The following is a 25,765-nucleotide window of genomic DNA, read 5'->3' as shown; positions in this document are numbered from 1 at the left end:
AAAAGGAGCTTTTGAGAGGGACACAGGTGTGATTTCGGCACATTGATGGAAAACCCCAACTCGTGCAGGAGGTCTGCCGTCATCTGAAGGTGGTGGACGACTGTCTGGGGCGAGCCCGCCTTCAACAGCCAGTCGTCGAGGTAGGGGAAGACTGAAACCCCTAACCGGCGCAGATGAGCTGCGACCACCGCCATCACTTTCGTGAACACCCGTGGGGCGCTGGTAAGGCCGAATGGGAGCACGATAAACTGAAAATGCTCGTGGCCTACCGTGAACCGCAGGTAACGCCGGTGGGCCGGCAGGACGGGGATGTGAAAGTACGCATCCTGCAAGTCCAACGCTACCATCCAGTCTTGTGGGTCTAGAGCAGCCAAGACCTGAGCCAAAGTCAACATCTTGAACTTCTCCTTCCGGAGGAAGCCGTTGACGTTCCGTAGATCCAAGATAGGACGCAGGCCTCCCTTGTCCTTCTTGGGTACCAGAAAGTAGTGGGAGTAGCAACCACACCCTACTTCTGGCCCAGGAACGCGCTCGATGGCCCCCTTGGCCAAGAGGGCCGTAACTTCCTCCTGCAGAAGTGTCAAGTGGTCCCCCGACACACGGTGGTTCTGCGGTGGCATGGCTGGAGGAGTGGACTCGAAGGGGAGGGCATAGCCCCTTCGGACAAGCTGCAGCACCCACCTGTCCGATGTTATCGCGCGCCAGCGGGAGTGGTGATGGCGAACCCTGCCACCCACTGGCGTCACGTGAGCCCGAAAGCTCGGACTAGGAAGGCTTGGATGCCGCAGCGGAGGGAGGCGTGGACTGACCACGACGCTGGCCTCTACCGCCACCACGGCGGAAACCACGGGCGCCACCGCGCTGGGGAGCGCTCTGCGCCGCGTGGCTGGCAGCACGTGTGGGACCTCCTCTCCCTTGGCCACGAAAGGGCCGAAACGAACCCGTCTGCTGGCGCTGGGTCTGGGTCGAGAGACCCAAGGACTTGGCCGTGACCCTGGAGTCCTTGAAGCGCTCCAGCGCGTGGTCCGCTTTGTCACCAAATAGGCGACTGCCATCAAATGGCATGTCCATAAGCGTATTTTGGACGTCTGGTGAGAAGTTGGCAGATCTCAGCCAGGCATGGCGACGAATCGCCACCGTAGTGGACATGGCCCGTCCCAGGGAGTCCGTGGTGTCCAGACCACAACGGATCGAGTACCGCGCCGCATCCCGGCCTTCAACAAAGGCCCGGGTGAGCTTGTCCCGCACTTCCTGGGGGCATTGCGGCAAACACTCCTCGACCGTATCCCACAGGGAGTGGGTGTAGCGGCCCAAGAGGCACGCGGTGTTACAAGACCGCAGTCCAGCACTCAAAGAGGAAAACACTTTCTTTCCGAATTGGTCGTACCTCTTTGATTCCCGGTCGGGCGGAGCCGACGGAAATGCGGACTGCGAAGTGGAGGCCTGGATCACCAGACTCTCCGGGGAGGGATGGGTGGACAGGAAGGCAGGGTCGTCCGCGCAGGGACGGTGACGCCTGGCAACGTTCCGGTCAACCGGCGCACCAGAGGCGGGCCTGGACCAGGTGCCCAGAAGGACATCCGTCAGGGCCTCATTAAACGGCAGCAGAGGCTCCTGGGGGCATGACTGCGGTTTAAAAACTTCCGTCAGGATATTCGGTTTGACCTTCGCGACGGGGAGCTCAAGGTGTAAGGCCTTGGCAGCCCTCATCAGGACCACCGAATAGGCAGCACCCGCCTCGGACGCCACAGGGGACGGAGAGACAAACCCAGGGTTGGGCGACTCGTCCAGGCCACTGGCATCACCCAGATCACCTACCCAGTCCACATCGTACTGGCAGGCACGGGATAGAGGGTCCTCAGACCCCTCCCAACCCTCACCATACTCCTCCTCGTCATACCCATATTCTGGGTCGACGATATAGACATCGGGGTCAACAGGCCCCATCGGCGTCGGGTCCGGCGTCGGCCGACGCCGGTCCGGCTCCGAGTCCGGAGTCGGGGAGGAAAGGGGGGTGGCGCCGCGCGGCGTCGGTGCCGGGGACCCGACGCCGGCCGGAGCCGACGGCGGAGTCGCTGCACCACGCGGGGGCGGTACCCTGGGCTGGCCCACAGGAACCGACGCCGGAGAGGCCGGGAGACCAGCCGGCGACGAACCAGAGGGAACCAGCGGCGCCGGGGCCGGAGCCACCGGCGGCGCCGGGGCAGGAGCACCCGAACCGCTCGGGCCCCCAGACGGGACCGACGGGCCCGCAGGCGCCGAAGGCCCCGCCGGAGAAGACCTCGCCCTCATAGCAATGAGGAAGGCCTCGATCTCCTCACGCGACGCGCCTTCCCCAGGGACCGACAGGTGTGGGGCAGACGGCGTCGGCGACCCATGCGGGACCGCGGGGGTGGGGTCACCCGAGCCCCCGGCCGCAGCACGCGGGCGTCGGGGGGAGTCGGGGGTGCGATGGCGACGCCCCGACTTCTTGTGCTTACCTGACGAGCCGGAGGAATGGTGGCGACTCCCGGAGCGCCCATGGCGGCTCCGCGACCGCTCCCTCGACCGCTCCCTCGACCTCCGACCGGACCGGGACCGCTCTCGACGCGGGGCCGACAACCGGAGTTCGAGAAGCTTGCGGGACCGCTCCCGCCTAGCTTTTCCAGTCAAGGCCCGACAGTCGACGCAGGACTCCACGTCGTGGTCCGCGCCCAGACACCGGAGGCAGAGTCGATGGTGGTCGGTGACCGACATCATGCGGTCGCACTCGTCACAACTCTTGAAACCGGGCATCCTACCGGCACCGTAAAGATCAATCAGTTAACAAAAAACTTGGTCAAAAGACCGGAGTACTGCTCTTCGGATCTGCGCTAACTGGCGCGGAAAAAAGAAGAACTGACGTCAGCGCGCGGAGGCGGCGTCTATATACTCCAGCGACGTCATCACGGCGCACGACGCCGACGACGCGGAGCCGCAGGGGACGCCTGCAGACGACGCCTACCGACGCGCAGGGGTACTGCTACGCAAAAGTTTCCGGATCCAGACTGACGCCTGGGGATATTCTAAGGTAAGGAATCTAATACTAACCTGTTTCTTTCAGATATACTTAAATCTACAGCAAGACATCCTGTAAAACGTGAAGGCAGCATCTTGTCCTGGTCCTCTTCCTGGCTCCCTTTTGTGCTTTTGAACTCAGCTGATCTTTTGAGAGCTTGAGCCGGGATCTGTGCCAACATTACCTGTAGGAAGATCCTGTTTAAAGAAACTAGGTTCTTTGTAGTGGTATGAAAGTTTGCCACGTGTAACTTAAATGTAGTCTGCACATATGGAGTTTAACAAGTGTTTCCTCTATTTTAAACATGCAAAGTCTTAAGGTGTTGACAATGATTGAAGATTGTTATCTGAATGTAGACAACAGAAATCCTAATTTACTCAAAGGATGTTACTACATGAGCTATGTCCAACTTTCATCTCTGAACAATTCAAGTACCATTAAAAGATAATGCGCTGTTTACGTAATAGAAGCTCTGCTTAATGGGATGGATTATGGCAAGCCTCTTAACTTAATTTCTTGTTGAAGGAGTACCTAAATACAGAAGAAGGAAAAGTACAAAGCGTTGGTGAGCTATAAGAATGCATTTTTTTCACTGTGTGTACTGAGGTGGCAAAGGCCTGTAAGGTATCAACCAGGACTTCTTAGTCAAATCCTTGACTGTTGCACCAACAATATTCTAACTTTTAGAAGCATTCAATTTTAGTATTTTAACTGGGACCTACGTTTCAACAGCAGGGAGCCACATAAAGAAATTGTTTTAGGAAGCACTGTTGCTGAGACGACGTACACAAATGATCGCAATTTACAGTGAAAACAGTTGCAATATCGCACTCCACACACAAAACGGGAACGGTTCTCCTTATGTGGGCGGTATTACTATTTTTCTGCCACATTTGGGTACAGATGACAATAATAAATAGGAAACACACAACCACCGCTATTGTTCCTTCACAATAGTTTTATGAGACAATCAGAAATGACACCACCCACAGGGCTTGGCCAGTGCTGGTAGATTAACACAACTACCTCCAACCCAATTTTAATAGATGGAGTGGGACTCTCCTCTTGCACACTGATCAAAGAGACAATTAGCCTGCCTCTTTGCTCCTGTATGAGATATGAGATATTATTTAAGACCTCCTTTTTCTTATCACTGGACTCCTATGCAACTAGTGCCTGACTTAACTCTGACAATCTCTCCTGTACCTTGGCCACCTGAGTCGCTTCTTCTGTGGGCACTTACCCTAGAAACTCAGATGCTGTACTGTTTCCCTTTGGAGGCGGAGATGATGTTCTTCAACACAAGCATGTGCATTGTGTGCCAAGAGTGTGTAACTAACACAAGTCGTTTAGTCTTGATTAAGAAAGCTGGGTGCCTTCCAAATGCACACGTTAGTGCCTACTTGCTTGCTCCCCTTCCAGGAACCCAATACTGGTTGTGGCTTTTGGAAAATATGCCTCTTGCATCATTTACTTGAGTCACACCTGACGACCTGTAGTTGTACTTTACTGAAGACTCAATTACAAGTGGGGAATGGCTTACTGATGCTGTGAATTGTTACACAGAGCTCTCCCTCAATCATAGAAATCCTAAACATTTATATGCACTCATTTACCTTGCAGGAAAACAGAGTCTCAACGCTACCGAGGATACAGCATAAAATATTATTCAACTATCCGAGCACGCAGGTTGCAAAATATCCTCTTCGAGGCTCATGATGAGCTGAGCTCGACATGAGCCATGGCGCTCCAGTGCTCATGACGAGCTCAGCTCGTCATGAGCCGTGGAACGCTCAGGTGCGGGGAGAATTCCCCTTCTGTGCTGAGCGTTCCACAGGAGGTAATACACCTGTGACGAGCTGAGCTCGTCATGAGCACCGGAGTGCCGTAGCTCATGACGAGCTCAGCTCGTCATAAGCATGGGGGTGCTGTGCGTGCCCCCTCTCCCCCCAGCACAGCGGGGGAATAACCCCCGCAGCAAAGGGGTTAAACCATGTCTAAAGGTTAAGTCATCGTGGCCGCTATTTTGATCTGCTCAGGAAGACTGGGCAACACCGACAGCAAACATGAGACGGATGGAAACGCTTGAATTTTTCTGAACCACTACTCGGAATGCATTCCACACCACTGGTTGTAGCTTATCTGCGCCATTATTAAACAAAAGAAAATAAGGAAAAGTCCAGCCTGAGCTGCCAGACCACGCCCCTCGAAGAGGCATAATAGCAAATCCAACTGGTTTCAGTCAAATGTAGACAGATAATCCCTTCAGCCAAAAGGAAAAAAACTCAGAAGACCTTCATGTGCATAGAACAGAGCAACTTGTTCACAATCCTGCGTTAAGGTGAGGGGCTGAAGGCATTTTCCTGTTTTAAATATCAGTTAAACTATGCATTTGCAGATATCACTTTGAAGTTATTTTTCCAAAGAGCTCATGGGATAAAGGATGAACGTGTTTAGAAATGGCCAAGTACAGGATGAATTAATCAGAGAAAAGCATTTATCATGATTATCAATTATCATGATGGGGACAATTTCACATTCAATTATTCTAACCTTGCCTGGATTCGTTACATTACTGCATGTAGACCATTGTGAATTACTCTTTACTGAGATCAATGCTTAAAATGTCTGGACTTTTAATGTAGCAAGATAAAGGAGTTCAACTGTGGATTCAATATATATGGAATCAATTAATGTATTAACACAGTGCGTTTTTATGGATGTAATACAAATTTATCACAGTCAATTAGATGAACTATTTTATAATCAATTGCCATCAGATGCCTTAATGGACCTTGAATACAAAAATGAAACATATGACGTTAAAGGCAGTGCCTATTTTGTGGCGGTATATGCTGGCGAGCAACATCGGCGCGTATTTTTGGGGACCAGTACATTTTTAGCTTCTGCTTGAAGGTATACAGTTACTAGTCATTGTCATTTCAAACCAGGATCTCCTGGAGGAGGGGAATGGTCCCTCTAATTTCGAGGCCACATAGGCTTGCAACATTTCTACTTTTTTAAAAAGACGATATTGTTTCAGACACACAGCCTTAACTTACTCAATTTCAGCGTCCTTCACTTTTATTTTCATGTAATTTCTTGCACCCGAAAATGGATACAATTTCTATTTTATTTTAGACCGATCAAAATATGTGTCCGTTTGCACCACTCCTGCGGGTGAGCACTGGAGTAATCAAGTTAAATGAGCCATCATTTATGAATCCATATTTCTTTGGCAAGCCTTGTAAATCCAAATGCTATAAGGAATCCGACATGCCAGAAAAACTAGACCTTCAAGTTTATTGGTCTAAGTGCCTGTCCTTCAGGGCAGAACTGGAAACTTAAAACAGCCCTGGCAAAAATGATAAATTCAGTCCCCATGGGCAGAAGTGCTAATGCGCGCTGAACCAGAGCAACGATTTCACGTTGCCGCCAGGATCACGTAATGTGCACCACCGCTCCTGGAGGCCGAAACTGGCCTCCAAGTGTGAAAAACAGCCGCCCGGGGCTACAGCCTCCAGAGGGATTGCCCGCTTGCCCGGCTGGCCAGTCCGGTCATGCTGTTGTTGGACATCATGGACACCTCTAGTTCACGGTTTTGAATTTCCCCAACAGTGTCGCCATCTTAAAATAATTTATGCATGAAAAAAATATGTCAAACCCACTGTCTTGCGTGCTTAAGGAAAACAATATATGCCTTTTTGCTATGAAAAATGTGCTTCTCTTTCAAAGATTGCTCATGCACTCTGTCCTAAAGAACAAATGGTGCAACAATCTACACCCTCACCAACACTTGCATGTGAGAAAAAGGGGCCAAAACAATACCATGCAGGAGGAGACTCTACAGGACTTGGGTGAGTCAGGGATTAGTGGGGCGAGGAGCAGAGTCACCGTGAGACACATGAGCTTTATGACTCAGCTATCTTAAAACATTAGAGTTGGACATGTCATGTTTATCTGTAGTTTCCAAAAGAGACTGGTGGACTTTTAAGCACCTGCAGACTCTTCGAAGGTTCAAATTTCAGAAGAGAATCGGTCTTTAGGTCATCTGTACACTAGAAAACTAGGGGCAATCGAGGTATAAAAGGATACATGAAAATAACTTTTTTATTTACTGTTCCTGGAAAAAAGAGATGATATCCTCAGTTTTTTGTAGTCATGGCTCTAGAACCGCAGTCCAAGTTACTCCTCCTTTCCCCTTCCCTACTTTGGGTGAAGCAACGGTCAACCACTGCACTGAAGTAATTTAAACTGGGTGTTATTAGAACCCCAACTGATACAGTTTGGAAAACTCGAAGACTGTATTTTTTAACATGAATTAATGAAAATTACCCATAACAAGGCGAGTAGTTGCATGGCCTTTTTCTATTTTTCTCATAACACCTAAGAAGAGAATCCGCATGAATGGTGGACAACAGCACAAAAAAACAAGCATTGGCATAGCCTATAGGTCTCGCCTTTGGGACGTTATAAGTGTTTTGTTATCCGGCTATTTTGGGGGGGATCATACACCACAGTACGTGCAGCAACATAATTAAAACAAACATAAAACTAGGTAGGCGCGTTTGTAAAAGGAGACACACACTCCAATAAAACATATATTAAAAACTCTAGAAACGAAATCGGAAGTTAAGAGCATCAGAGCAATGTAATGAAAAGAAACATAAAACTACGTAGGCACTGGCAGTAAAAGACCAGATTGCAAGGGAAAGAGAAAGCACGCTTGTGTGTATATAGTAACCTGACCCAACAGGAATGCAGCTGCCACCATGCGCGCTGCTGCTCGCTCCCGCAGGCAAAACGCAGTGGGAGGGAACATTAGAAAACAGGTGGGACATGCCCCCACCTTAATCCATTATGGCAGCCCAATGAAGGAAAAAATGCCCAGAAAGCCTCTGCGCTCACCATCATACAACAGGAAGCCAATTGAAACTGTGAAGCAATACGTATTTGAGTCCAACAATAATTCAGGCAAGCGTGTTCTGAAACATAGGCTGAGATTTAAAAAACAAGATGGGAAACAAATTCAGCTACACATAGCATTTCTAAAGAGTGTAGTAAGTCTGCACGGCTTGGAAGCTTACCGGCAAAAGTCAGAAGAATAGAGGCCTCACGACTACGGTCCACGCAATTTGTGCATTCCGATTAATTACAGGCACAGGCTCTTAAAGAATCAGCAAGTGGAGGGGGGAGAGAGCAGGGTAAGTATTTAGGCAATATGTAGCAGGGAATAAATCCGCTGGAAAGCTCTCTGAGGGAAGGGTGAATACCGGCAATAATCTGAGGGTCTGCAATGGCAGGGAGGATATGTGGCGGCTTGGATTGCTCTCACGTCCTGCCTTGCGAGGGTTTACGGGCATAAATCAGAAGAATAGAGACTGCACGACTATGGACACAAGCGCTTAAAGAATTAGCAGCTGGAGGGGGGAGAGAGAGCAGGGTAAGTATTTAGGCAATATGTGGCGGGGAATAAATCTGCTGGAAAACTCTCTGAGGGAAGGGAGATTACCAGCAATAATCTGAGGGTCTGCAGGATATGAGGTGGCGTGGATCGCTCTCACGTCCTGCCATGCAAGGGTTTACGGGTTATGTAGAGTTTAAGCGAGCATGTTGTTATGACTGCGCTCTCAAGGTACTCTACAGCTCGTCGTGATCAGAGACAAATAGAGCCTAAGCATAGCAAATGCAATGAGATAAAAGCACGGGGTGTTGAGCCACGACGAGGAATGCAGCTGCCACCCTGCGCGCCACTACTCGCCCCCCAGAGCAAAACGCTGTGGGAGTGAACCTTTGCAAAAGAGGTGGGACCAGCGCCTGCTTTTAGCCATTTGCAGGCTACGATAACGAAATGACACCAGCAACAACCACCCCAAGGCGTGGAGGGGGAGGGGGGAGTCAGACCCACACAAAGAAGTTTAAAATGCTTACAAGAAGCCTCTCAGAGCAGTGCATGCGCGCTGGCTCAGGCTTGACCTAAAAATACAATGCAGAAGAAGGGCAAGGTAAGAAACAGTACGGCAGTGCAAAGTGGCCTGGAGGTGAAAATAATCCGGATACAGGAAATTTACAGGCACATGCATCAAAGGATTTTGCGATCGCAAACGGTGCGAATCGCAAAAATCGTCCGTTTGCGATCGCAAAATCTGCTTTTGGAATGCATGAAGGGTGAAGACCCTCGCAATTTGAGAATTCGCAAATATTTGCGAATTCCCAAATTGCGATTGCATTTAAGGAATCACATTTTGCGATTCCTTAAATGCAATGCATGAAACTTGAAAAAATTGCGATTTTGCAATTAGGTGGAGCAAATTACCATGAGGTTGAACCTCATGGTAATTTGTGAAAACTTTGAAAAATGCACTTTTGTGCATTTTTCAAAGTTTCATGTTGTGCAAACACATGCTCTAAGGGCATGTATGTGCACAACATATGTGCACAGATTGATTTCAGGGGTGCAACAGGGTGTCCTTTGGACCCCCCTGCACCCTTGAAATCGCATACTCAATTTGCGATTCGCTAATTGCTAATCGCAAATTGATAATGTCTTCCCATTCATTCCTATGGGCCTGTAGGCCCATAGGAAAGAATGGGGAGGTATTCCTTCATTGTGACTCTCAAATTGCGATTCGCAATTAAGGAATATTAAGAAATCGCAATTTAGTTAGCAATTTCTTGATGCATTGCATTTTGCAATTCCTTAATTGCGATTCCTTATTTTTCGCAATTAAGGAATCGCAAAATGCAATATTGATGCATGTGCCTGTTAGTGTTTAAATAATGGCTGAGGGATGACAGATATTAGAAGGGAAAGACCAAACTACGAAAAACAGATGTGAGAAGGGAAAAAAAAGAGGGATTTCCACTTTCAAAGAAAAACACTGGCAAAGCCAAAACATCTGGCATCAATCAATTTGCTAATTCATGCAAGCCACATTTCTGCAGGGCAGTATTTCTGAGTATCACCACAGTGAAAACAGACCTATTAGCGTTGTCAATCGTCGTTTTGTTTTACGCAGCTTGAGTGCGTCTTTAGGCATGTGTTTTTATGGATTAACTCATGTGTGAGTGAGCTGCACACAATTTCTGGCTAAAACCTTGAAAAACACTGCTGAAGTGAAAAAAAATAGACAACAGAAAACACTTTCTAGACACAAGTTATGCATTAAATACACATAATGTGTGACGGTTTAGTGTATTTTTGAGACGTAAATAGTCCTTCAGGCATTTCAAAGCAAGCACCTCAAACGAGGCAAAAAGATGCATCAATCTACAGAAAAATGAAAGAGAAAGTCGAGCCAAACCCCACTCTTTATGTATTTAAAACACACTGGCAACAATAGGATAGCACGCAGCGGCACTGACAAGCCAGACCTAAACACAAAGACATCAGAGTAGATAGAGGAAGAAGGAAGAGGAGGGATGTAAGAGTAAGACAGGTAAAAGCAGTAGGGAAAAAGGAGTAGGATTCAGGGTCTCCCTTGAGGAACAAAAGAAACAAAACTGGGGAAAAATAGTACACATGATGATAGAGACCTTAGATAAAAAGGAAAATAAAGACTTATGTAATGCTGATGAAAACAAAGTTGTACAATTAAATTCTGAGACAAAGGGTATTTACTTAATTTGATTCTCATATTTGGTGAATGACTTCGGTCTTGGAAATTTTGTGGAAACTGGTTAGGTGAAATAGATTATTAAATTGGGAATTTACAAGCTTGGTTTTCCTCAAATGTTATATACAATCGTGGGCAAAGTTTTCTTGTTACCTTTTGTGGCAAATAAGCAGTGCTTAATTTGTAAAAAGCATTTACAATGCAATAGGTCTCGCAGCATTAAAGTTTGAGTTGTTGGCATTGTGTATGACAATGCGCTGCATAAAATATTTAGCAAACTTTGAATTGGTGAGCAGTGAGTGTGTGGAAGAGTATGCTGTTCTTGAAAGCAGTGTGGTAGAGAGTGCAGGAATTTGGGTGACCTGAGCAATGTGGATGATGCACCTCACGCACGGGGCTGACGCAGTTATTATTCACACAGCTCTGATGATGCACCTTAGGCACGGGCTCACAGCTGCTATTATTCACACAGCTCTGATGATGCACCTCCGGCACGGGCTCACAGCTGTTATTATTCACACAGCTCTGATGATGCACCTCACGCACGGGCTCACAGCTCTTACAGTGCTTCCTTCTTTTTACTGGGGGCAACCTGGCTAGATAAATGCAGCAAAGTTTCTCAATGTAAAGACTTTGCTGCCTCAGCTGCATGTTTACTTCGTTTCACTGTCTCAGAAATGTCCCTTTAAGTGGTTAAAAGGCTACCTAAACAAGAGCAAAGAAAATACACCCAAAAAAAATTAGCATCGGCCGATGCCACACCACGAGTGATTGCCGACAGCACGGACGGGCAGAGCCCCTTCGCGCTCCTCTGCCAGGCTGGCTGGGCCCGAGAGGTGCTGCCGGCAGTGGCAAAGGGAGCCTACTGTCGGGGAATGTAGGCCGGAGGGGCTGGAGTGAAGAAAAAGAAGTTCAATAGTTCAATTCAAAGTCTCTTCTCTCGAAGAGGGTGGGCTCAACTGTGCACCTCTCTCCCACTCATATGGAGGGTATATCAAGAACCTAAATAGATGGGGTACATATGTAACCGTACACAAATCCTTCCATCAGTTTGTGTGCTTCCTTTTTTAGCTGCAGCACCTTGGTATGTACACAGTTGTCAATCAATGTATCATTGTATATATTTATTTATTTAGAACTCCTGCAAATCTGCTTCTGTGTCTATCTGCCATCACAACCTCCACCGATCTAGCTATCTTTTTTTGACTATCTGTGCTGCCCATCTAACCACCAATGTAACTATTATTTATTATTACTCTATGTGTTTACTTACCCGGTTAGCTTCTGCATCTTGCTATGATATAAACCCTCTCTTTTAACTGAAGATGAATGCACCTACCTGTCGGACACGCCTAGCAGTAAAGTGATGGAGCCATTTAACATAGGCAAACATGCTTGCTTCGTCGGGCAAGGGGCTCCCGTGTTACCGGCACCCATGCTTTTATCTCCAGGGTACTATGCGCAAGATGTAAGTCTATATAACATGAGGGACATGTCGGGAAGAGGGTGCACCCTAGAAACCAAATGAACCAAGGCGAGCGACCCTCTGGGACAGGTCCCCCAATCCTCAGTTCCAGCAGAACACACAGCCAGCTTGCACTGGCGCTGGGAGCATGGTGCCCGAGTAAAGAAAACATGCATTCCCGCAGGGCTGAGTCGACATGTAACAAAGGCTGCTTTTAACACCGTCCCACGAGAGAAGCAGGGAAGGCAGTAAGCACATTACATAGATGGCCCCTGCGCCTGCGTCGCGAACAAAAGTGAAAGCTTATCACAAAAAAAACAAGACGTGCGCACGCAGACAGAAACCTATCGTGGGGCGGGACTTCCGTCTTGTGAAGCCCGCGCCCACAAAGTGCTTGGCCTGAGGAGCAGGGGATACGTGGGGCTCCCATGCCCGAGCGAGAGCCCCGCGGAGGCTGCAGATGTCCGGAGTGGCTAAAAGTGGGCCTTAGTTGTAGGGGGGGGGTCTTGGTGCGCGTGTGTGTGTGTATGCGCGTATGTGTGTGTGTATATGTGCGACGGCGGGGGGGTGTCTCTGTATGTGTGCGTGCGTTATGTGCGCTCGTGTGTGTGTCTCTGTGTGCGCACATGCGTGTGTGAAAGCTGGGGGATGTGTGGCTGTGTGTGTGTTGGAGCTTCCCAGGAGACAGGAGATGGCCACAGCGTGCGCGTTCTCGCACGCGTGGCGTGCCCCGATCGCCTTTTGGAAGATGCGCGTGGCCAGCTCCTGTCTCCTGGAAAGCTGAGTCACTGACAATAGGTCTCTGGCGAGACACGCTTCGCGCTGTAAACGCCACGAGACCTAATGACTAACTTACTGATTTGAGTGCCTCTTACATTTTTGTTCGCATATGTTGAAAAGCAATTATGAACAGGAAACCTGTACGTTAGCTCGTATGACATAAAAGGAGCAGAATTCGAAAAGGTACTTTAAGGGCGTATAGTTTTTTTTACGTTACATTGTATTTGTGCAACGCTGGGGGTCTTTCGAATCGGCATGTGTTTCTAACTGTGGTTACTAGAGTTGGCGAGTCAATCATCGTGTTGATTACAGACTTGCTGGGACCAAGAAATACCGCAAGCCGCTTTATACCTCACCGAGCTGGAGGTAAGCCACAGAGCACGGCTGCCACGTCCAAGACCATGCCCTCAGCTGCCCGGAAGGGGCACTGTGGGAGCGGCGCTCTCTCCTCTCTGCTCGCTCCCGACTCTATGGTGAGAGAAGAGTGAGTCGGACAGCGCGCGCGGGAAAACTGTGAGCAGTCAAACTGTATACACTCAGCGCCCAGCCTCCACTGCTAGTAGGAGACCTACCTTCTCCAGCAGGTAAGTGGTGAACCGATCGCTCTCGCTGATAGGCATCCAGCGCCTGCGGGGAACCTCGGGTACTGGCTGCACGGGGCTGATGAAGCGACTAATTTAAGTGATGATCCATCTGACCCCCGGGCACTGCAGGGTCAGCCGGCCACAGCAGTGTTTCCGGCGTACAACAGGGGGTTGATCCACCACCACGAGTCTGGGATGTGAAACACTCTACACCCCAGCTGGGGGAAACAGCGCTATAAAAGTTGAACCCCCCTGTTCGAAATCTAATTCTACTAAGAGATCTCTGAAGTTCCCCAATTCTGAAAAGAGCTCCTCCCCAACTAAGTTGTTTCCTTATGGAGGATGCCCCCCGGCTCTAAGACTGCATGATACTCAATGCTATAATCGCCTGCACTGTAAACCCACGGAAGAGAGCAGGGTACCAAACGCCGTTCACTGGTGCTTCAGCGTGACTGCCCCATTCAACACAAATCCCCTCATGAACTTGTGTTGCCCACAGCCCTCCTAGCATGCTCGCGTACATATCATGAAGCCCATAGATTCCTGTTGTTTTGTCCACCCGACTGTCCCTTTTCTTGTCTGGCATGGTATAAGTATAGGAATGATGGTTGTGCAACTGGGACGTCGTTGACTAAGGTTTCACAGATTTATGCCAGTGTGATCCGTTTGCCCGAATACACACAGAGAGCTGCGATACGTTTCACTAGAGTTCGCCGTTGCATGATCACAATTGGATGGCAACATACCACTTCATAACTGCGATCCTGTATGCAAGTAGTCGGAAATAGGATGGATCTCATGAGGAAAATAACAATACACTTTCGGTTTTGTTCTACGGTTACTACACAGAAAAAAAAAGATACGTCTTCTGTTAGCTGTATTTGTGTACAAGGAAGTTTGTTGTCTGCAAGTCTACGTTTCTTTCCTCGGCTTCACACTGTTGTCATTCTAGTGAGATCCCACAGGTTTTAGAACAAGCTTTGGGTAAGCTAGTAGCTTGGGGCTTAATGTGACAACACAGGCATGCAGAACATACGTTTTAATTCCTCAGCAGTTCGAAGATGGAGCTATTGACTGTGACGATACTTGATATAGGTGGTGTTATTGCTATTATTACGACAGTACAGCCAATGGCAAGGCTAGGCCGCGAAACCGAAACCACGGTTGTAGCGCAGGAGACACCGTCGCCGTGCGCTTTGGCTGTCCCTGCGCAAGCTGTGATGAGAAGACACGCCGAGACGAGGTAGGGGATGTGTGTGTGTATGTGTAAGCGCTGGGAGGCGCCGGGGGGTTCTATGTGTGTGTGTGTGTGTGTGTGTGTACGCACGGCGGCGGGGTTCTCTGTGTGTGTATGCGCGGCGGGGGGGTCTCTATGTGTGTGCGTGCGTGTGTGTATGCGCGGCGGCGGGGGGGAGGTTCTCTGTGTGCTTGTGCGTCTGTGTATGCGCGCGGCGGGTCTCTATGTGTGTGCGTGCGTGTATGAATGCGCGGCGGCAGGGGGGGGTTCTGTATGTGTGTGTGTGCGTGCGTGTGTGTCTGCTTCCAAGGAGCCATGGGAGAAAGGAAGCGCGCGTGACCGGATACGTTTACGCGCGCACATCACTTGTCGCCTGTCTCCCTTGACTCCTTGAAAGCAGAAATGATTGCAATAGAGTTTCGCAGCGACGATCGCTTCGCGATCGGTTCGCAGTGGTCCATGCTGCTATGCAGCTTGCACCACTCATTGCCCCTGCCAGTTACAATTGACTATGGCAATTCAGACTATTCCAAGTCCCCAGAGCTATAAACATGGTATCAGTCATGTTTTAAGTAAGTGAATTAATAAAGAGCTGTTGTTTTGCTTGTTTTTAAATTAAACATACAGCACCACCATGCACATACTGTCATGTGTGCCGGTTTTGACAACTGAATGCCAGTGCCGAGCAATGGAAACCTCCGGCTCAAATTAAGCACAGCAATTAAGCTGTAAATGCACAATTATTTTCGTTACGCATTCATTGTAGCCCCCAAATTGGAGACTACACAGAAATATCCGGAAACACAGAATGTGAATAACTTTACGTCGAATTCACATTTGAAATATTTTGAATACATGTCCCATTCACGACTTTGAAACAGTCCGCCACCATACTCTGCTGCCGACAAATACATTTTAAGAATAACTGAAAACCATGATCTTACCTTGCATGCTGGTTAAATTAAGGTGTTGCTGAAAACCTTCGGGGGACAAGACCTTGAGTAAAGAAACAATGTTTATGTTTAGTAAATTATCATTTAAAAAAAGCAATGTCAATTTTTACATGATATTTTAGTAACTTGAACTCACTGAAGAAGGACACAAACATCCTAAACTGCTTGAACCAACATCTGTTCCTAAAGGACAAATGGTTGGCATGGACATTTCCCTGGGATGGTTAGGTTGAAAAACTGGATTTTTCAGGAGGTGGTTAAGACTTCCATGAGTTCCATTGTTCGGTGCTGGTGTCACCTCTAACAAATCTAAAAACAGAATCAAAATCTACTGTTAGTGACAAATTATAAAGGAAGACGAGCGTTTCTACAAGCATTGTGCAACCGGCATTTGTATCCCACATTTAATTGACAGCAAACGAAAAAAACCTTTGTCTTCACTTCCGCTTGAACTTTCATGGTATGTCTGCCTAATTGTGGCATTTTAATTCTGACTTAAAAGAAAACACTAGTAGATGAATTCAACTGATGATCTGATTTCTAAGAAGTGATCTAATTTCTCCATCACCAAGCACGTTGCGGAAAACAAGTTTGAGGTTTGGTTGCAATGGAAGTTGTAGGAATTTGGTATTTTCTCCTTTATGAAGCATGTTGCAAATGCTTTATGTTTGTGGGTGTCACAAGTAAACACAACTTTAGTTCCCTTAGTGACAGACTTCTAAAGAAGAGGCCGCTCTTTTCCTTTTGGATGTGAAGTGAAGTGACATTGATCCTTTTCAACTTCTCACACTGAATGGACACAAAGTCAAATTGTTAAAATAAAAAAAAAAATAAAAAAATCAAGTTTGTTTAGAACAACCAGGTTGCTATGTAAGGCATCTTCAGTGCCCTCACCTAGGCTCTTCATGCAGGTCCTTAGAGCTGATGCTTTTCTTAAGGTATTTTGTTTTATTTCATCCGCAACTTCTTGATCTTTTTCTGGAGACTGGAACTTCTACCCAATAAATCAATGTCTCAGAAAACCTCCACATTCTTTGTTAATACCTTGTTAAGGCTGCCAATTACATTAAGCTGGGAGCTAGAGTAGACATTCTAATATCTTTTTCTTTATCGAGGCTATCGAAGGTTGGGTTCTGTTGTGCTGGTCATTTTGGCTGTTGGGTTCAATGCACAATCAAATGCAATCAACATGATCTCGTACAATGAATAAGTAAGATATTGTCGCCATCTCCAACTGCATTCTGTCATTTGCACTGCAAGTAGATCATATTTGAGGCGTGGCTTGGCGCGCAAACGGAATGGCCGCTTGAGTGAGCGGCTCCCGTCTCCTACGCTACTGATCCTGCAGTAATCCTCGCCGTCTGGTGTCCTATCCAGCCCCGCAGCAGCGGAACCGACAACCACTGGCCCCATCCACACTCGGTCCGACTTTGGGACCGCTGGGAGCTACCCTCGCCGAGTTTGCCGCTCCGGTACTTACACCGGCGCATTCCCGGATCCCGCGGAAGTGAAGGCGTCGGCCTCCGGCGCTCACGCGAGGCCGGTGCGGACCACGAGGCGCAGGGCCCCAGGCGAGTGACTGACTGCTGGATCCCGCCGCGCCCTGTTTCCCAGTACTGGGCTGTGCAGCACGGACCCCGACGGCGGCGGCCGATCTCACAGGGCCTCACGCACCTCCCTGCCTGTGGACTAGCGGTGGGAGCTGGCTGACACCACAGTGACACTGCTGTTGACGGAGGGGAGCGGCCACTTTCTACAGGCCGTGCATGGAGGTGCAGGGGAAACCTGCACCGTCGGAGCTGCCCACATCCATTTGGCGTCCAGGCCCACGCAGTGAGTACCGGATCACACCCTGGGCAGTGCCCTGCCGCGGCTGCTAGAATGCGGTGGGCTTGATTAGAGATTGCAGACGTCCCTCCGGCCTGCTCGGATTGACCAGCTGACTTTCTGCACCGCGGGTGCACTCTGCGGGGGGCCCTGGGAGTCCATAAGCTGACCTGCGATTCTCCAGCCCGTGTGGGACGGGCGGGTGCTGCGTACTTTGTGGTCCCCCTGCATCCCTGCCATACAACACTGCCTGCCACGGGGGACGACCCTCACTTCTATCCTTGCTCGTGTAGTGACCGGTTCTTGCCCTGTTGGACCCCACGCCGGTGGCTCACGTGCGGCGCAGGGGCACGATGGTGCGCCAAGAGCACCGTCAAGCGAAGCTCAGCTTTGAGAGCGCCAAGAAGGGCTCAAAGTCGATTGGGGGGGGCCCTGGGACTAGCGGCGCTAGCTCTGCTGCTGCGCCCTCCCCCACGAGCGCGGCAGATCTACAAAACCTGGTCCAAGAAATGCGCCAAGGATTTGCCACTGTGGTGGAGAAGGTGGACGGTATTTCATCTAGGTTGGACGCTCTAGTCCATAAAGTTGACCAGCATGAGGAGAGGTTGGCCGCAACAGAACAACGTATATCGGACGCCGATGACCTCACTGCTACCCACACCTCCCAAATTGCTCGCATGGATGGCCTGCTTAGGGTCATAGCGGCCAAGAATGAGGAATTGGAAGCCCGTAGCCGACGCAACAACATCCGCGTCACGGGCATTCCGGAATCCACGGCTACTGGGAGAATGGAATTATACATCGAGTCCCTCCTCCGGGCGTCCATAGGGGAAGATGCCTTCTCTTCTCAGTTTATTGTGGAAAGAGCACACAGATCCCTGGCACCTATGCCGCAGCCTGGCCTCCCGCCCAGGCCTATCATAGCCCGACTATTGAACTACCGTGATCGGGATGTCGCCTTAAGGGCTGCCAGATCCAAAGGCACCCTGCACTACAATGGAGTTGCTTTCTCTCTATATCCTGATTTTACCCCCATTGTGCAGGAGGGAAGACGGAAGTTTCTGGCAGTCAAGAAAAAATTGAGAGAGGCTCAGATAGACTATGCATTGCTGTATCCGGCCAGGCTGCGGGTGACACACCAGGGTAGGCAACGCTTCTTCACGGATCCGAATAAGGCTGAGGAATTCCTGAAACACCATCTCAGAGCGCAGAGGGAACGGCGGGAAGATCATGAGATACCCGAGGAGGACATGCCCCTGGAGGTTCATGAAGATTGACGGACACTGTCATCCTCATACATATCTGTCTGCTACCTACCTTACTATCACTAACTATTCATCGTTGCGATCTTTGCTGCAGTTATAGGGCCTGAGGGCTGAGTGAGACCGAGACCCCAGGCGGTTTCAGAAATGTAGGAACTGCCCCCACCGACCCAGCCTCAACCATGGATGGTATCGAATGTGAGGCGTCTGGGAACGGGGGTGGCTGTGTGCCTATGCTGATGTTCCCCCTACGGGAGTACCCCGATGTTCAATTCAAGTTGTGGGAATTTCTGGGAAGTGGGTGGTGGGCGGGTGTGGATTGGAATGGCTACTGGCATGATTGGGATGCAGTGGTGGGTGGGGGGGTGGAGTTTCTTTCGGGGATGGTTGGTTTGTTGAAGGCGACATTCAGGTGGCTGTTACCGGTGCTCTGTGCTTTTGTACCTATGATGTTGCAATTTGGGAATCTGAGATTGCGAAATGTTTTAGTTGGGCCCTGTCTGTGTAATGGCTAACTCTGGAACTACTGTACCTTTACACTGCTTGTCCTGGAACGTCCGAGGGCTCAATGATGCTAAAAAATGTAGAAATGTAATTGCATATTTAGATCGCCAACAAATACAGATTGCTATGCTACAGGAAACGCACTTGAAGCCACAGGGGCGTTCTACCTTTGGTTGTAAATGGGCTGCTACTCGATCATTCTCGTCCTACTCCTCATATGCTAGGGGGGTTGTCATCCTGGTTAAACGAAATGTCCCTTTTCAGGTATGTGGAGAATTGGCGGACAAGGAAGGCCGCTATGTAATACTCTGGGGGCGATTAGGCCGCGACACGGTCACGTTGGTTAACTGCTATGCCCCGAATGTTGACGTGCCCTGTTTCTTTACGGTACTATGGGGTAAGATCATGGACGTTGGTTCCCGCCACATCATTTGGGGAGGTGACTTCAACATGGCGCTGACTCCACACTTAGATAGGGCTGATGGTGTGGCAATTTACAAACCCAGATCGCGAGAGGCGTTAGAAGGGGTGCTCTCAGAGGGCAGTCTACTGGATGCCTGGAGACAGCTGCACCCTGGCCGCATGGAGGGCACACACTTCACTTCTCAGACTGGCACCTGGGCGCGCCTTGATTACTTCTTTTTGACTCGTGAAACAATGCCTGGGGTGAACGCGGTGACTCACCTCCCGCGAACCTATTCAGATCACAGCCCGGTGCTGCTGTCGGTATTACTACCGGGCTGGGATTACCCTCGGATGCGTTGGCGGCTGCAACCGACGGCCTTGCTGGATGAGGTTTTCCGGATTGAACTGGGGGATGAGATCGCTGCTTTCTTCCCTCGGAACAAGGGCTCTGTTGCATCCGTCGAGACTATCTGGGAGGCATTCAAGGTCACAATTCGGGGCCACTGCATGTCTAAGAGCTTTGGGGTGCTGCGTGACATACAGCGTACAATTCGGAAGCTTGAGGTTGAGTTGAGGGCCTTGGAGGCGAGAATGGTGGAGGGTGATCACACTGCTGCACACGCTGAATTCAGGGACAAACTCACACAATATGAAGATGAAGCGAACAGGGAGACTAGGTTCAGGAATAAATATTGGCAGGCGAGGAAATATTGTGAGGGCGATAGACCCGGCAAGGCACTGGCTATATTGACAGGCCCGCCGCGAGTGGACAATACTGTCCTTGAAGTGGTCAATGGCCAAGGGCATGCTGTCAGGGACTCGGACGACTTGTTGGATGCCTTTGTATCCCACTATAGCGCCCTATACACCACAGTCACCACTCCTGACGTCCAATATGACGATTTTCTAAATGACATAGCATTATGCTGGTTAAGCGATGTCGACAGGCAATTCCTTGCCGCCCCCTTTGAGTTGGAGGAAATACGGGATGCCATCATGTCGTTGCGTAATGGGAAGGCACCTGGCTTGGACGGCCTTCCCGCTGAATTCTACAAAACTTATGTGGATGTCATGGCCCCGGTCCTCCGTGAGGTTTTCACGGAGTCGCATGAGGACGGTGTCCTCCCCGGTTCCATGCGCGAGGTCGTCATTACCTCGTTGCTGAAGCCTGGTAAAGCTCCCACGTCCTGTGACTCGTATCGCCCCCTGTCGCTCCTTAACTGCGATGTTAAGATCCTGGCAAAAGTCCTAGCCACTAGGTTGTCTCTTCTTATGACCCGGATAGTGCTACCCGACCAGTCTGGCTTTGTCCCTGGCCGCTCCACCTCGCATAATCTGCGCACCCTTTTTTCCCTACTCCATACAATTCACCCTGACATCCCTGTCGCAGCTATTTTCTTGGACGCTTCTAAGGCATTTGACTCTGTTGAGTGGCCTTATTTATTTGCTGTTCTGACCCGCATGGGCTTCCCCACCATCTTTGTCTCCTGGATCCGTCTATTATATACCCGGCCTACAGCCAGGGTGCAGATCAATGGTCATCTCTCCACGCCGCTCGATATCTCCAGGGGCACGCGGCAAGGGTGCCCATTGTCCCCCCTATTGTTTGCGATTGCTGTCGAGCCCCTGGCCTGCCGGCTCCGCCAGCTCCATGGTGAGGGAGCGGTTCGCTGCCTCCAGCGCCAAATTGATGTCTCCTTATATGCGGACGACATGACTCTGTTCGTTAAAGACCCAGTACACAATCTGAACCCTCTACTCAGAGAATTTGTGGTTTTTGGCCGTTTGTCGGGGGTTCAGATAAACTGGACGAAATCCCAATTTTTTCCACTCACTGCTGCTGTACCTGACTTTCCCCTGGATTACCCACTGGAGCGATGCGGGTCTGATCTTAAATATTTGGGCATACAGATCTCGAGAGATAAGGATGAGATTCTTCGCTCTAATTACGGGGTGGCTGTAACAAAACTCACTGCTCTGGTTGACCGCTGGATCGCCCTGCCCATCTCCATGGCAGGAAGGGCTTCCCTGATTAAGATGGTGGTGCTCCCGCGCTTTCTCTATCTTTTTCTTAATATCCCCTTTTATCCGGGAGCCTATTTCTTCAAGACACTGCGATCTGAGCTGTGTCGCCTTTTCTGGGGTGGCAAGGGCCCGCGACTTAAATGGTCACTACTGATCCTGCCGTACGATAAAGGGGGGTTTGACCTTCCGGACTTCGAAGCCTATTATCTTTGTGCACAGGCACATTATGCATACCACTGGCTTCGCCCCACCCCCTTTATGCCTCAGCTGGCGGTGGAGGACTGGATTGCCGACCCCCTGCCATTGCAGGGTCTTCTGCACTGTCAGCCCTCCGCCATTACGACGCCTCACACGTCGGTCACGTGTACTGTTGATGCGTGGCGACGGCTGGCTAGGAGATTGCATTGTGAACTTTTATACTCTCCCCTGCTGCCACTAACATATCATCCCGAGCTTGCACTCCTGCAGGAGAAAGGCTTCCAGCGCCTTTGTGCGGCCCTGAAGGTCATGAGCTGGGGGGACATGTTTACTGGGGGCCGATTTAAACCCGCTGATGCATTCTTCAAGGATCATGCGCGCACCCCTCTCGAGGTGTTTTATTATCTGCGACTCCGCCAGGGCATGCGGGCAATACTTCCTGACTACCCTGCGGAACCTGCCGTCTCGCCTCCGCTTCATTTCCTGCTGAACTCGAGTGATGGTTCACATTTGGTCTCGGGAATGTACCGCCATATCCGCACGGATAGCCCGCAGCCTGTGACCCCTGCGAGAGCGCGTTGGGCTGCGGAACTAGCAATTGACATCACTGAGGACCAATGGCTATACTGCTGTACTCTTACGGCTCGTATATCGGCGAGCAGTAGGCTCAAATTGATTCATTATAAGTATTTACAGCGATTATACTATACCCCTGTCAAAAAATTTAAGTTTCATTTAGCCGACTCAGATCGCTGCGACCGCTGCCACGCGGAACATGCAGATTTCTTGCACCTTGCCTGGGAATGCCCCCCCTTACAGGACTACTGGCAGCAAGTACATGCTGCTCTGGAATCCATGATTGGGTCGTCCATACCACCTGACCCGCTGCTCATACTGTTGGGGCACACACCACACATCTCCTCACTACACAGAAAGTTTGTGGACATTGCGCTCCTTCTGGCAAAGAGGCGCGTGGCATGCAGATGGGGGCGTGGCAGAGCTCCCAAGTTCAAAGACTGGCTTGCTGATATGACGTACAGTCAGGATCAGCACACGACATTTGCTGACCTCCTTCCCGTATCCAGTAGGCCGAGAGACATTTGGCAGCCCCTGGTGACCTATCTTCTAGCCCAGACCGCGTGTGATGCAGTACCACCGGGAGCTCCCACTGGTGCTGATATTGATGGCCTGGTGTAAGATGCCTCAGCCAACTGATTATATGCATTGTCTCTGCTAGTATGCCTGCTGCACTGTCCATCGAATGCATTTGCTGTGATGCCCTCCTGCCACCTCTGTGATGAAATACTGCTGTTGCTCTGGTGTATCTCTGAATGTTTTTTGACCCCATGACGTCTTTTGTATTACCCCTGTGATTGTACCCTGTGATTGATTACCGCTGATTTACTCCTGTTTCTGATATATGACTTGCATGTTACTGCATTGTAGCTGCCCGAGCCGTTTAGAGATACTTCAATGTACTGAGATTCCTGATCCCACTTTGTTGTTGATTTATGAACCACAAGCACTGACCGTTGTACTGTCGCCCTGAATGTACTGTCTTGTTTTTTACTTGTTACAAAAACTCCAATAAACAAAGTTTTCAAAAAAAAGTAGATCATATTTGAGCTCCAATCATCACCTACCACAGTACTACTTCAGACCGCTTTCAAGTGCTGCTCTTCAGAAATGTCAAACAGTAGGCCATGAATGTGGTAAAAAGTCCTCCCTAATGTGGCAGAATCCTCTTCAGTCTTTTAATGAACCCTGTTGCAATCCCCAGGTGCTAAGAGTGTATCCATTTATTAAGTCTCCGATCTTTAAGAGAAATAGGAGGGGAGCCTCCAAGTAATTATAAATTAATTTACTAAATGAAGTCTTTTTTCCTCTTCTGTTAATTAAGTGCAGTAGGTGACAAAAAGAAGCACGTAAGGAGGCTGGGTTAAATTAATCTTGGAATAATAATTCTCTGCACAAATTCTGTGAGTTACAAAAATGTGGCTGCACCACTGATAGATAAACCCCCACAGAGACAAAATCGTAGGGCACAAGTTCTACGACTGATAAAGCACTCACAGACACATGTTGGACAAAAAGATTTTATTGATTTTACACACTGTAAATGAGCTTACATTTTGGGTCAGATTCAATTGTAAATATATTTTTGTGACTGTCTGGGAGGAAATGTGGTGTATTATTTGGTGTGGTTGTGTGACCTCACTGTGTAGTACACTTACCAACTCCTTTGGGACCCATATGTTATGGTTGTAAAGCTTCAGCTCAACCATGGGCATCTGTGGATCTGAGCAGCAAGGCTTACTCAGAGGAACAAGTGTAAAGCATTTAAACATTACCAAAACAATTGAAAAAGAAATCGACAAGGCATCAAAGAAATCCAGCACTAATGTAAAAAAAATAAGACTGTATTTTTAGACCCACAATGAAAAAGGCCCTCTGGAGAGTTCTGGAGATATAGAATGTATGTAGATACATCCAATCAAAGTATTTTCACTCAACTGTGCACAAGCATTGGCAAATTCAAAGAATTTGACACTTAGAAACTTTTTCACTAAAAAGTTTGGGCTAGGGGTAATGTGGTCACTAGGAGTCAATTTAGGTGACCAACTCCAGTAGGCAGCCAGTTAGGGAGACTAGCAAGGTCCTCGGAAACAAATACCTTAGCAGGTGAAGCAGCCTTCATTTTTATGCAGGCACTTTTATCTTTTGCAGGGCTTTCCTATGGAAGTGGTCATGGAGCAAGGGATGAAGGATGCTGAAGATGCTCAAAGGATGCTGTGGATGTGATGCAGTCAACGGGAGTCTTGCTGCAACTACTTGTCTGTACGGTAATGGAGTGAGCCATTCCTGGACACAGTGTCGATGTCACTCGAAGTCCTCTTTGTGCTGGCAGAAGTCCAATCACCACTGGACTACCGGCGGTTGTCCAGTATTGCGTTCACAGGTCAATCCTGCCTTTGTTAATAACTCGTCCTCTGGAAGTCCCAGGGGCACTTTGATAGCACTCCCGGGTTCAGCGAACACTGGTGCAAATGTGTGCATCGCGTCCTGGTCCCTGGTGCTGCACAGTTGTGGTTGGTTGCAGGTTGAAATATTCTAAGCTACCAATGGGACCCAGCAGGCTTCTCTGGTGTTGTGCCCCTGTGCTGTGAACAGGGGGCCAGTCCACAAACCTGTGGAGTTTCTTGACTTTGGCTGGGCTCTGGAGACGATTTCTCCTAAAGAGGACACAGTCCCCCTCCTTTGTTAGCCCAAGGTGCGTTTCCGGACGGTGCAGACTCTTTGCCAGTTCGAAGGTGCAGCAGGACAGTCCATCCTCAGTCCTTCATCAAGTCCAGTCAAAATCTGAGTTCGGGGTGACAGGGGTGCCCTACGTATGCTCAGAAAATGCCCTCAGGGCAGGATGCGGTTGGTAGCCAATGAGCTCCCAAGTTCCCTCCCACTTCATGACCACTTCCTGTGAAGAGTGGCATCTGGGCATCCCAGGATGCACCATTCTGCCCACTTCCAATTCGACAAGGTCCCTATCATGGCGTGTGGAGCTCCCCAGTCCAACTTAGGGGTGTGTCTACCACGGGCTACACGACCCTGGAAAAACAAGTTTGGTAACTGGTTTCCCCTCTCCTGTCCCAAATGCCTCCCTGTCTGCCTGAACAATAGAGCAGCCCCTCTCCCAAGTGTTACTTATGTGCCCTTCAAAGGGGGCATCTCCTGTGAAGATCGCCTTTTGGGCCAACACCCATGTGGATTCCTGCAGGAAGGTAGTGACACCTCCTTCCAGAGCAGGCCCATATTGTATCTTTTCCTGGGGGTAGTCAGCATTTCTCCCCAAGAAGGCAGAAAGCTGTCTCTACAAC

The 25,765-nt window shown here is 49.4% G+C and overlaps 1 protein-coding gene across 1 annotated transcript in view; it reads right to left on the bottom strand.

The window, feature by feature from the left end:
- The window catches only part of ENPP1 (ectonucleotide pyrophosphatase/phosphodiesterase 1), a 739,100-nt gene that overhangs the window by 100,425 nt on the left and 612,910 nt on the right, over nucleotides 1-25,765 (bottom strand). Inside the window, exons 18-19 of the mRNA XM_078649218.1 lie at nucleotides 15,809-15,981; nucleotides 15,664-15,715 (exon numbers count right to left, since the gene is read on the bottom strand). Coding sequence (XP_078505344.1) covers nucleotides 15,664-15,715; nucleotides 15,809-15,981 — 225 coding nt within the window. The remainder of the gene's footprint in view (nucleotides 1-15,663; nucleotides 15,716-15,808; nucleotides 15,982-25,765) is intronic.

The sequence above is a fragment of the Lissotriton helveticus genome, chromosome 6 (genome assembly GCF_964261635.1).
Source record: "Lissotriton helveticus chromosome 6, aLisHel1.1, whole genome shotgun sequence".
Taxonomy (NCBI): domain Eukaryota; kingdom Metazoa; phylum Chordata; class Amphibia; order Caudata; family Salamandridae; genus Lissotriton; species Lissotriton helveticus.
This window is presented reverse-complemented; position numbering and strand designations above follow the sequence as displayed.